Below are 12,889 nucleotides of genomic sequence, written 5' to 3' on the forward strand. Positions count from 1 at the left end.
ATCCAAAACACCTGGAGGGCACCAGGTTGGCAAAGGCTGGCATGGAAATTCATCTTCTGGCATCAGCTGAAAGTGATTCCATTTGCATTTCAGCTGACAAAAAGCCAGCATGCTCTGGATTCTCTTTAGCCATGAGAGATGTAAGAGTTAAATAAAGAATAGTCCATCTCAGTCCCAGTCTGGATCTGTGTTGCAATTGCTTTTTAATATGCTATTAAACCTTTAAAAAAAAACAAAAACCCAACACAATGTTTTTTAACCTTTTTTTAAAGAAAAGTCTTCAGCTTTTAAAAAAAAATGTTTTAAAAGTTGTTTTGTTTTAATGTATTTTAATGTTTGTTTTTATGATGTTTTAAAGTGTTTTTAGTGCTTTTGTTTGCGCCCTGGGCTCCTGCTGGGAGGAAGGACAGGATATAAACCAAATAATAAATAACATCTCTAATACTGTGTGTTTCTACAGTTCAGTCACAATCCTCCCCCTTTTTAACAGCAAAATAACTGTGACCAACAGGAAGCAATAAAAAGAACTGAGCATGTAAAATGGAAATTTAAAGCAAATTATTTTTCAAATTATGTTCCAGTGGCATCTTACTCCATATCAGCTGAGCATACATTGCCATTCTAGTCCAAATTTATGCTGGACATGCAGATTTTACTCATATCATTTGGACATGCTTACTTATAAAAATGTCTGGAATTACGTTCTTAATAATCAACTTTTAAATGGCAAAATAACTGTGATCAACAGGAAGCAATAAGCAGAACTGGTGTGCAGGAAACGTTTAACTTGTTGCCAAGGACCTTTGCTGAACCTGTGAATAAACATGATTCGAGGATGTTGGCCATAGGGCAGGGCAGGGCATTGCTGGATAAAACAGTGCTTTATTAAGTGCCACTTAGAACCTCCGTTTTAATTCCGATTCCAGCTAACTGCATTAAAGCAATACAGCTCTAGAAAGCTCTAGTGGAAAAATACCAGACAATGGGTGGGGGAGTGTAATTCTGCTATGCCATAGGCAACCCAATTACGTCTGACTCCATTGCATTAAGGCAGCTTTCCCCAGCCTGGTGACCTCCAGATGCTTTGGATTACCACTCATAAGCCCCAGCCAGCTGAACTAATGGTGAGGGATGTCGGAAGTTGTCGTCCAAAACACCTAAAGGCCACCAGACTGGGGAAAAAGGCTGCAGTAAGGAAAGGTGGATCATTGCTTGGTGGGTTTTTACCCTTTTTAATATTGCATCTGTGATTTCACAGCTGAGAACATAAATATCAATGCATAATAAAAAAATGCAAATCTTACTGTGTGGATCATGACAAGTTATTCAGGATGGGGAAAACCCAAATGCCGAGAGCTCCAAAAGGACATCCCCAAACTAGGTAAATGGGAAGCTAAATGGCAAATGAAAGTTCAGAATATAAGTAAGCGTGAAGTGATACCGACTGGGGCAAATTAAATGAATCAGAACTTCTCATATGAATCTGATGAGCACTAAACTAGTTGTGACTGACTAGGAAGGAGATCTTTGGGTTGTTATTATTATTATTATTTTATGAATTGTTTTCCACATTAGTCTCAAGGGTTGTGGTGGTCAATTAAACGGAAACGCCCACTCAGTCTGTTGTGAGTGACAGAAAGAAGCAAATTCCATGCTGAGAATCATTAGGAAATGGACTGAAAATCATACCTTCTACTTCTGATGTTCAGGCTGTAATTTTGCTTATGCAGCCAAAACAGCACCACCCATCCACAAGAGGGAGGTGGCAGCAGGCTGGGAGGAACCCGAAAGTTAAGGAGGACAAAGCCTTGGGGTGGGACTCTAAAAGCAGCCCAGTGAGGACTGAGCATGCTCAGTGGCCATGGGATGATGACTGACTACCCAGTGAGGCAGAAAACGGGGAGGGGGAATGGAATGGAGTGACTGGAATCTTGAACAGGGAGCACTTCATGCTGCAACATTTTGTTACAGACCACATTTGTAAAGCCACATATTTCATTTTTTAAAAAAGGATTCTAGCCCTTATGGGTGCAGAGATATGTTTGAAAGTGAATGGGCAACACCTCTCGAGATCCCAGAAGGTGGAAGAGCGGATGTATAAGATTGTCAGTGCTTAGCAACTTGGAATTTAGTGTCCTCTAGAGTGGGGATTTAGCACTCTGAGCCTTCCCATTATTAGTAAAATCAAGAACAAATTATGCACAAATTGCAGAATAAATTATGTAATATAACAGAAAGGTGTATAATGTATACAGGTTGCAGAATCCAGCTTTTCCTGGTGGAGAATTTAGATTGCCTGGTCGCAGAAACTTTAAATTTTTAGCAGATAAAAACACGTCGCCCTGCGGTTTCAATCCTGGGTGTACCATTATATGAAATAAATAGATTTAGAAGTTATTTTTCCCCTTACACACTGATAATTCCCGTGATTTTTCCTTTCATGCTGAACACTGCATCTTTTATGATGGGAAGCTTGAGAGTTGGGTTTTTGAGCATTTATGTGCTGCATTCCACCATATGGATTCTCTCATGATTCAAAAGAGTCAAGTGATGAGAAAACCACTTCCCACACTGTGAACATTCATATGGTTTCTCTCTGGTATGGATTCTCTTGTGAACCACAAGAGGTGTCCTCTGACTGAACCTTTGCCCACAGTCCGAGCATTCGTACGGCCGCTCTCCCGTGTGGATTCTCTCATGTGTTATTAGGTCTTCTTTCCGGCCAAACTTTTTTGCACAGAACGAGCATTCATGAGGCTTCTCTCCTGTGTGTATCTTCTCATGTCTCAAAAGGGCGGAGTGATGAGAGAACCACTTCCCACACTGTGAGCATATATAAGGTTTCTCTCCGGTATGGGTTCTCTTGTGCCGAAGAAGATTTCGCTTCAAGCTGAAGCTCTTCCCACAGTCCGGGCATTCATATGGTCTCTCTCCAGTGTGTGTTCCCATGTGTGTGACAAGATTTGACTTCCTGTTAAAATTCTTGCCACAGTCCAAGCATTTATGTGGCTTCTCGCCCGTGTGAATTTTCTCATGCCGCAAGAGGGCGGAACGTTGTGAGAAACATGCCCCACATTGTAAGCACTGGTATGGTTTCTCTCCAGTGTGCGTCCTTTTATGCTCCGTTAGCTTTGAGCTGCTGCTAAAGCTGTTCCCACAGTGTGAGCATTTGTACTGTATCTCACTGCTGTGCACTTTTTGGTGGCTCAGAAGCCGAGAGCTGATGTTGAAGCTTTTCCCACAGTCAGAGCATGTGTACGGTTTCTCTCCTGTGTGGGTTCTCTCATGCTGAATGAGGTTCGACTTCTGGACAAAGCTTTTCCCACAGGCAGAGCATTTGTGAGGTTTCTCACCTGTGTGGATTCTCTCATGTCTCAGAAGGATGGAGCTCTGCAAGAACCATTTCCCACACTGCAAGCACTGATATGGTTTCTCTCCTGTGTGCACCCTTTGGTGTTCGGTAAGCTTTGAATTACTGCTGAAGCTGATCCCACACTGGAAGCATTTATACAGCTTCTCCTCACAGTGCACTTTTCTGTGGCTTCCAAGTTGAGAGCTGATAGGAAACCTTTTCCTGCACTCTGAACATGCGTATGGTTTCTCTCTTGCGTGGATTCTCTTGTGTTTACTAAGGTTTGTTTTCTGATGGAAGCTTTTGCCATACTGAAAGCATTTATGTTGCTTCTCCCCAGTGACCATTCCTTCAAGGATAACCAAGTGTGAACTCTCATGGAAACTTTCCTCGATGTTCCAGCATGTGGACAGATTTTCTCCCATGCAAGTTTCCTGATTCTCAAGAAGGTCAAAGCTCTGAAAGAGGCTTGGACTGCCTCCATTCCTCCCCTTGAGCCTACAGATTCCCTCTTGGAAGCCGCTTTCCTGGGCCCTTTTGTCACTTTCCTCTTGAAGGAAGGCTTGCTTTGATCTTGTCCCCACGCGCTTTTCCTGCTGACTTCCAGCCTTCCCTTCTAGCTCAGGAGCCTGGCAAAAATTCCCTTTGGCTCCTTCCAAAAATATTTCACTGAGGCTCATTTCCTCAGTTCTTCCCAGTCCATTCTCACTCTCCCATACTTGGCCGTCGCCTCCTAGAACAGAACAGAGAATCTTGCCATGAATCATATTCCAAACTGGAAAGAAGGACCAGGGTGGGTTGTGGCAGAACAGGGCAGCCTCTGTGATGATTATTAATTATATTTTTAACCCACCCTTCCTCCAAAGAGCATAGGGCAGCATATAGGGTTCTACGAGGGAGATGGGCCATAGCTCAGTAGTAGAGCACCTGCTTTGCATGCAGAAGATCCCGGGTTCAATCCCCAGCATCTCCAGGTAGAGCCGGGAGAAATCCTTGCCCGAAACCCTAGAGAGCCACTGCCAGTCAGTGCAGACAATACTGAGCTAGATGTACCAATGTCTGACTCAGGATAAGGGCAGCTTCCTATGTTTCTCAAGTCCAATATTTCAGCCCTATGAATCTTTACCAAAGTGGCTGGATTGCCCATCTTCCTCTTGCTTGGCTGCTGCTGTAAGCTGTATCTTCACAAAATCTGACAGATCCTCTTCCTGCTCTGACTTGGGGGTTTTAACAAATGCTTCCTCCAACAGCCTTGGCACCTAATGGGGAAAAAAACAGCAGTCATATTCTTCAAGACATGTTCATACAGCAGGGGTGGGTAACTTGTGGCTCTCTGGATGCTGCTGGACTGCGACTCCCATCAGCCAGGCTTGCTGGGGCTGAATTGGTAGTTCAGCAACATCTGCAGGGCTGCAGGTTAGGGCCATACATATTTGGGATACGGGCTTGGATCCAAAGATAAGGAAGTTCATGGAAAGGACATTTCGTGCCTCTCCTACCTCCAGGAGACACCTCCTTCCCCACAAAAAAAGCTTCTCTGGAAAGTCCTCCTGAACAATGTGGGCTTATTTTTTATTGTTTATTTATTGAATTTCCATCCCACCCTTCCTGCTGAAGGAGCCCAGGACAGCAAACACATCATCAAAACAGTTTTACAACAAAAAGAACACTGTAATTGCATTTTTGAAGTGTTTTTAACTGTTTTTAGAAAACAGTTTTTCTGTTTTTTTTAGAAAACAGCTAAAAACACTTCAAAAACACAATTACAGTTAAAACACTCTAAAATCACAACTACAGTTAAAAATGTCCCTCCCCCTAAAAAAACAACCATACAATTACAGTTAAAAACTTTCTTCCATCCAGTGATCTTCAGGGTTGCCAGGAACAGTCCCCTTCAGCCATCAAATGCCTGGGTAAATAGGAATGTTTTCAAATTTCTCCCAAAAGTCAACAGTGACGGAGACAGAGGAGACAGACATAGCTCACTGGGGAAGGCATTCCACAACTGAGGTGCCACCAGTGAAAAGGCCCTGGATGGGGTACAGAGGGCTTCTGGGAGAAGGGGGCAAATCACGCAACACTAGCTTTTGATCCCAAGACCAGCTATCTTACAAAAGTTCACAAAAAGAAACCTTAGTGACACCTCCTACCTCCAGCAGACCTGCACTTCCAAAAGGCTTCTCTGGAGAGTCAGAGATGCCTTCCTGATCAACATGGCTTGGGTACAAGGGCTGCTTGTTGGGAGGAAAAGGGAATCGCCCAAACTCAGGTCCTGCTTGCAGGCTCCCCACATGCATCTGGTTGGCCACTGTGAGAACAGGATGCTGGGCTAGATGGGCCGCTGGCCTGATCCAGCAAGTTCTTCTTATGCTCTTATGTTCGTATGTTCAGCCTTGGATCCTAAGGCAAGTTAACTTATGGAGGTTCATGGAATTAAACTTGTCTGTTTTGGAACGGATACAACGTGTGGGGCTTTTTAGTTTAGAGAACAGGCAAGCAAGGGGGCACATGACAGACACATATAAAATTATGCATGGTGCAGAGAAAGTGGAAAATATTAGATCTTGGGGACACCCAAGGAAGCTGAATATTGGAAGAGGCAGGACAGCCAAAAGAAAGTACTTTTGCACTTTCCACAGCTAAATAATGGAATTCGCTCCCACAAGAGGCAGCGATGGCCACCAACATTGATGGTTGTAGAAGAGGATTAGACAAATTTACGGAGGCTAACAAGAGCCCTGCTGGATAACCACGCCAGGAGCCTGCTACTAGTTGTGATGGCTATGTCCTACCTCCACTGTCGGAGGCAGTATACTTCTAAATACCAGTAGCTGGGAAGCCGAGGTGAGGGAGAGTGCTCTTGCACGCAGGTCCTGCTTGCAGGTTTCCCATAGGCATCTGGCTGGCCACTGTGAGGATGCTGGACTAGGAGGGCTTTTGGCCTGATCCAGCAGGACTCTTCTTTAGTTTTTACATTCAGGAGGGCCCCTCACCCCTGCAGAGAGGTGAAAGGAGTGACATCTTTTCCTGCTGATGCTCTACCACTGAGCTAGGACTCATCTTGAATACTGTGTCCAGTTCTGGTCTCCGCACTTCAAGAAGGATGCAGACAAATGAACAGGTTCAGAGGAGGGCAACAAAGATGATCAGGGGATGGGAAACAAAGCCCTATGAGGAGAGACTGAAAGAACTGGGCATGGTTAGCCTGGAGAAGAGAAGACTGAGGGGAGATATGATAGCACTCTTCAAGTACATGAAAGGTTGTCACACAGAGGACGGCCGTGATCTCTTCTCGATCATCCCAGAGCGCAGGACACAGAATAATGGGCTCAAGTTGCAGGAAGCCAGATTTCGACTGGACATCAGGAAAAACTTCCTAACTGTTAGAGCCATATGACAATGGAGCCACTTACCTAGAGAGGTAGTGGGCTCTCCGACACTGGAGGCATTCAAGAGGCAGCTGGACAGCCATCTGTCAGGATTCAGGGATGCTTTGATTTGGATTCCTGCACTGAGCAGAGAGTTGGACTCAATGGCCTTATAGGCCCCTTCCAACTCTACTATTATATGATTCTATGATTCTGTGATCCCTTCCCTGAACAGGTTGTAATATTAAGCAGTTTATAAATTTCTCAAATAGATAAAATTGCCCAAACTCTCACCTTTTGCGCCTCTCTCTCTGGCTCACACAGTCCAAGGAGGAAGTTCTCTGCCAGGGTCACTGCCTGGGTGCAGCTCTCAGGGTTACGTTCCCTGACCCAACTCTGCATTTCCTGGGGCAGGATGGTCAGGAATTGATCCAGGATCACCAGCTCCAGGATCTGCTCCTTGGCGTGTTGCTCGGGCTTCAGCCACCGACAGCAAAGCTCCCAGAGCTGGCTGAAGGCCTCTCGGGGGCCCTTGGCTTCCCGATAACAGAACTGCCTGAAGCGCTGGCAGCACATCTCCACACTGATGCCGCCTTCCTCGTCCAGAATCTCGTCCTTCACTTTCACAGAAGAATCAAAATGGCTGCCATCTTGGCGGTTTCCTCCACTCTGGCCTGGAGATGCTGGAGTCCCACCCATGCCTCCAGGCCAGAAGGAGGGCTCAACTCGTCCCTCAGAAGCCACTTTCAAATCCTTCACATCTTCTCCTGACTGCGGCTTGGGCATCTGCGGCTGCCTCAAAGCCAGACGGGGGGGCTGCATCGACTTCAGAAATGCCTGCCACTGAGCATCCCAGGGCTGCCACTGCAGCCCCTCTTCCACTTCCTGCTTAATAGGTGGCGACGGTGCTCCAAATGGGATGATGCAAGAGGCTATTCCTGCCGCCTCCCATCTCTCCCCTTGGGTTGCTCTCACTGGATCCTGGTCCTCTTCCATTTTTGTTCCTGGTGGCAGCTCTTAATCTGGAAAGGGATGTTAAGAACGTAAGAAGAGCCCTAGTGGATCAGGCCAAAGGCCCATCTAGTCCAGCATCCTGTTTACACACAGATGTCCCAATGGAAAGCCCATTAACAGGATCTGATGGCCACAGAACTCTCCCCACTTGTGATTCCCAGCAACTGGTATGCAGAGGCATACTGTGTCCAGCGGTGGAGGCAGAGCCATAACCATTGTGGCTAGCACCCATTGATAGCCTTATCTACCATGTTTTTATAATGGGCGCAATGGATTTTATTCAGTTTTATATTATATCTTATAGTACTGTTTATATTGTATGCTATGTTGTGAGCCACCCTGTGCTCTGGTCTGCAGGAAGGGCGAAGTAGAAAAACTCTGAAATCAATCACTTTAACAACAGTGCCATACATTATACAGTGCCATACATTATATTGTTGTTGTTATGTGCCTCCAAGTCAATTACAACTTATGGCAACCCCATGAATCAGTGACCTCCAAGAGCATCTGTCATGAACCACCCTGCTCAGATCTTGTAAGTTCAGGTCTGTGGCTTCCTTTACGGAATCAATCCATCTCTTGTTTGGCCTTCCTCTTTTTCTACTCTCTTCTGTTTTTCCCAGCTTTATTGTCTTTTCTTGTGAATCAGGTCTTGCATTACATTACTGCAATGAAAACAACGCTTGGGCCAAGCTGGAAAGGACTTGTGTGTGGAAGGACTGTGACAGTAGTGGGACGCCTTTGGCCCTCCTGATGTTGGCTGAACTACAATTCCCATTATCCCAAGCTGGTGGCTATGCTTGCTGGGGCTTGATGGGAGCTGTAGTTCTGTAACATCTAGAGGGCCAACGGTTCCCCACTCCTGGACTATGTGTTCTATTCAGTCCCCCAGATTTCTTAACTGTATTTTATGCATTTTTATCTCTTTCAACGCTTTTTGTGTTTTTTACGTGTGTGATTTTCCTGTGAGCCGCCCTAGTGACCTTTTGTAGGGGTAGAAGGGCGGGATAGAAATATTTCAAATAAATAAATAAATAAATAAAACAACCGCCCTAGGCTCCTACTGGAAGGGCAGGATATAAATCTAATAAATAAATAATAATAAATAAAACAACAAGGTGCCACGAGCCTTTTTTGCTGCCCTCGCAATGGGGGTTGCTATGGGGTGGGCAGGATCTGTCGATCTACCTCTCCTCCTTCCTGGCTTCCAGCCACATAAATTTCCACCCTCCCAATTTTTCCTTCTCCGCCCAAACCCTTCCCTTGTAAATTCACCTGCTCGGGGCTCCTTTTGCATTAGAAACCCCGCCCCGCCCCTAGAACCGGCAGCCTCCAGAATTGCTCCAACGATGGGGTGGGAAGGAAGCGGAGAAATGTGTCTCATCAGGAAGGAAAAGACGGCAGGAGAGGAAGGCAGCTTTGCATTTTACAAGTCCCCTTCTCCCATTTTCCCCCGGCCCTTCGCCTTCTTTCCTTGGGCCTCTCTCGGCGTGAGAGCTCCGCCTGCACGTTTTTAACCCCGTCCGCCCCTTTTGCAAAAAGCCGCCCTGCTCTAATTTCCAAACCACCTTCGCTGAGAGAACGCGGAGTGTTGCCTCGAGAATTAGTAACTAGGCAGGATTGCAGTCCATGTCTTCTCAGAAGTAAGCTCCATTGAGTTCAATGGGACTTACTCCCAGGTAAGTGTGTATTGGATTGCAGCCTAGGGCCACATTCACACTGTACATTTATTCCACTATAAATTCCAGCTTGCTTTCCCCCAAAGAATGCTGGGAAGTGTAGTTTGTGAAGGGTGCTGAGAGTTGTTAGGAAAGCCATACTCCCCTTGCAGACCTGCAATTTTCAGAGTTCTCTGGGGAGATCCCATGCGGGAAACTATAGCTCCGTAAGGAGTCCTTGGGGAAAACGCGTAATTGTTTAAAGGAATAATAGTGGAATAAATGTACAGTATGAATGTGGCCTAAGAAAGGGCCTGTAGCCAGAGCTTGGAAAAGTTACTTTTTGAACTACCACTCCCATCAGCCCAATCCAGTGGCCATGCTGGCTGGGGCTGATGGGAATTGTAGTTTAAAAAAAGTAACCTTTCCAAGCTCTGCCCGTAGCCCAGTGGTTAAAGCATCTGTTCTGCATGGAGGTCCCTTTCAGGGTGATTTATTGAATTTTGTGTGTCTCTCTCTACAAGGGGAGTTTTTAGACACAGCTAGCACTCCATGGGAGGCTGCTCACTGGGGCAAGGGGGGGCACAGCCCGACCACTATTTTTACTTCTACTATTCCAAAGCATTAAAGCCCTGTTAAATTTCATTCTGTTGTTTTCAGCCCAATGCTCTAGCGCCTATCAAGATCCCTTTGAAGTTTGCTTCTGTCTTCCAAAGGATTTTGTTTCTGTTATAATTGTGAACCTCTCTGTGTAAGAATCAACAGTATCTCTAACTTTATTTCAAGGAGGCTTCAAGTTCTCTGATGTGCCAGGAATTTCTATTTGCATAGATCAGCCTTTCCCAACCAGTGTGCCTCCAGATGTTGTTGGACCACAACTCCCATCTTTCCTGACCATTGGCAATGCTGGCTGAGGCTGATGGGAGTTGTGGTCCAACAACATCTGGAGGCACACTGGTTGGGAAAGGCTGGCATAGATTATCATTCATTGGTGTGATTTCACTGAGGTGGTAAATCTGTATGTAGATTGTACCACTGCAGGAGGGAAATCACATCAATGAGTGATCATCCATGCAAATGGAAATTCCCTGCACATAGAAATCTAGAGCAGGGTTCTCCCAGTCTACATTTCTCCTTTTCAGGCTAGTTTCTATGTGTGGGGAATTATTTTGTTTAAGGTGGAACACTGAATCACATAATAATTTGTTTTGTATTCTTGACAAGGAGCTGTCTACAAACACATTCAGCGCTTCACTGAAAAATAAGCCACATTGATCAGAGATTTGGGAAACATTGCTCTAAGTCATTTGTGTGGATAGAAATTCAGGTGTATATAAAATGGAGATAAGGGCAATGTATCTACAGTTCAGGATGCTTTCAGCCAGTCCAAGGAACATATGTGATAGAATACCCAGCATGGGTTAAATTCATAGAACTCTCCTGCCTAAAGAAGCCGAAGAAAGGAATTTTAGAATGTAAGATAATAAGGCCCGCCCTCATTTCCTGCCCACTAGGGAAAGCCGGTCTATTGTACAATACAATTGGAAGCTGCAAAGGTGCTGTAGAAAAATGATGTTATTCATAAAAAGTCTCTTAATGCAAACTTTTCCTCCCAGGCAATTATTCATTCTTTCTTTTTCAATTTAATATTTTTGTATAATAAGAAAAACACAGCAATAGAAAAAATAATAAAATAGAACTTAGTAATATCCAGCTAATTAATGAGAAGACATGATTCACTAGAAAAGACCATAATGCTGGGAAAAACAGAAGGGAGCAGAAAACAAGGAAGACCAAACAAGAGATGGATTGATTCCATAAAGGAAGCCACAATATCTGAACTTACAAGATCTGAACAGGGTGGTTCACAACAGATGCTACCAGAGGTCGCTGATTCATAGGGTTGTCATAAGTCATAATTGACTTGAAGGCATACAATACTCAGAGAGTAGACCAATTTAAATTAATATATTTAGTTCTATCCATTAATGGGTCTACTCTGAGTAGGACTTCAGTTCATACATTATATATCTATCCCTGATTCAAATTTTCAGATGGCTTTTATAGCAGTGGACAAGAAACATAAAGTGGGATATTATCTCTCATTTTATTACTCAGAAAGTTTATAAATAACACCCGTCTTTCAATGAACTCATTTTCCTGGACGTTCTTTCCAGCCCTTGCTCAATATGTTAACTTAAATAATAATGCTCTTTCCCAGATTTTACTCAGCCATTTTGAGCTGGGAGTTGGATTTAAAGCCTTCAAATAACACTCAAGACATATTTGTGCACTGATCCATTCTTTATGCAATTATTCATATTTTATCTTCTGTGGCAAGGGAAGATTGCAATTGGATGACAGCCCAAATATTTTTTTTTTAAAGAATCTTTCTTGCACCATCCTCCCTAGAAACCACTTTAGGAAGTTGCAAATAAACAACTGAATGAAAAACATTTTTTTTAAAAAATTCTGCAATGAGTTCATAAACCTAAATGAAAAAAAAAGTTGATAAATTTAAATTGCTAAACGCTCTCATCAGCTCTGGGCAGGTAACAACAAAACAACTATTAGAAACAAATATATGTTGTATATGATAGGTTACATAAAACATAATAAAATTGAAAATATGTAGTAAAAAGGCAGGGGAATGGATTTTTTTGCAGTGATATATATTTTCATCAGTAGGGTTTGGAAAAATCATCTATCAAGTTCCTAAGTGCCAACATCAAATATGCATTAACCTGGACCCAAATTGGCTCATCATTATTCCCTCTATTTCCAATGTTCCTGCTAGAAGTGCTTACATAGCCACAAAGCCACCATCTACCCACAACAGGTGGATATGAGCAGGCTTGGGGCAACCCCAAGGTTTCCAAAAATCCAGAAAAGAGAGCCAGTATGGTGTAGTGGTTAGAGTGTCAGACTGGGACCTGGGAAACCAGGTTTCAAATCCTCGCGCGCCATGAAGCTCACTGGGTGACCCTGGCTGCCTCCCAGCCTAACCTACCTCACAGGATTGTTGTGAGGAAAAAATCAGGAGGGGGAGAATCATGTTTGTATGCTCCCTTGAGCTCCTTGGAGGAAGGGTAGAATATACATGTAGTAATAAATAAATAAGTAAATACAAATTTTAAAAAATCAGGGAGGGGGAAGAATCCCCCCAAATAGCCCAACGAGGACTTGTCACATCTACATCACACATTTAAAGCACATGGCTTCTCCCAAAGAGCTACAATTTCCAGCACTCTTCACAAACTACAGTTCCCAGCACTGTTTGAGGGAAGCCATAGTGCTTTACAGGTATGGTTGGATTTGACCTCTGAGTGTGATCAGTGGCCAGGAAATGTTGACGATCGGTGGTGGGGAGGAAAAGAAAATGGGGGAGGCGGAGGGGAGAATGGAATGGAATGCAGTGGCTAGAATCTTTAACAGCACATTACTCCGTCTGTGGCAATGTTTTGTTTCAGGCCCCATTTGTTTATCTGGTGAACAGT

The 12,889-nt window shown here is 44.2% G+C and overlaps 2 protein-coding genes across 2 annotated transcripts in view; one reads left to right on the forward strand and one right to left on the reverse strand.

Annotated features, from left to right (window-relative positions):
- LOC133381083 (zinc finger protein 91-like) overlaps window positions 1-12,889 on the forward strand; it is a 164,079-nt gene that overhangs the window by 86,834 nt on the left and 64,356 nt on the right. The window lies entirely within an intron of this gene.
- Window positions 702-9,288, reverse strand: LOC133381078 (zinc finger and SCAN domain-containing protein 2-like). Its single transcript, XM_061619584.1, has 4 exons — window positions 9,010-9,288; window positions 7,015-7,742; window positions 4,479-4,611; window positions 702-4,085 (listed from the first exon to the last, which is right to left on the reverse strand). Exons 2-4 carry the CDS (start codon window positions 7,714-7,716, stop codon window positions 2,497-2,499), a joined length of 2,424 nt encoding a protein of 807 aa, XP_061475568.1. The 5' UTR covers window positions 7,717-7,742; window positions 9,010-9,288; the 3' UTR covers window positions 702-2,496.

Source organism: Rhineura floridana, chromosome 3 (genome assembly GCF_030035675.1).
Source record: "Rhineura floridana isolate rRhiFlo1 chromosome 3, rRhiFlo1.hap2, whole genome shotgun sequence".
In the NCBI taxonomy this organism is placed as follows: domain Eukaryota; kingdom Metazoa; phylum Chordata; class Lepidosauria; order Squamata; family Rhineuridae; genus Rhineura; species Rhineura floridana.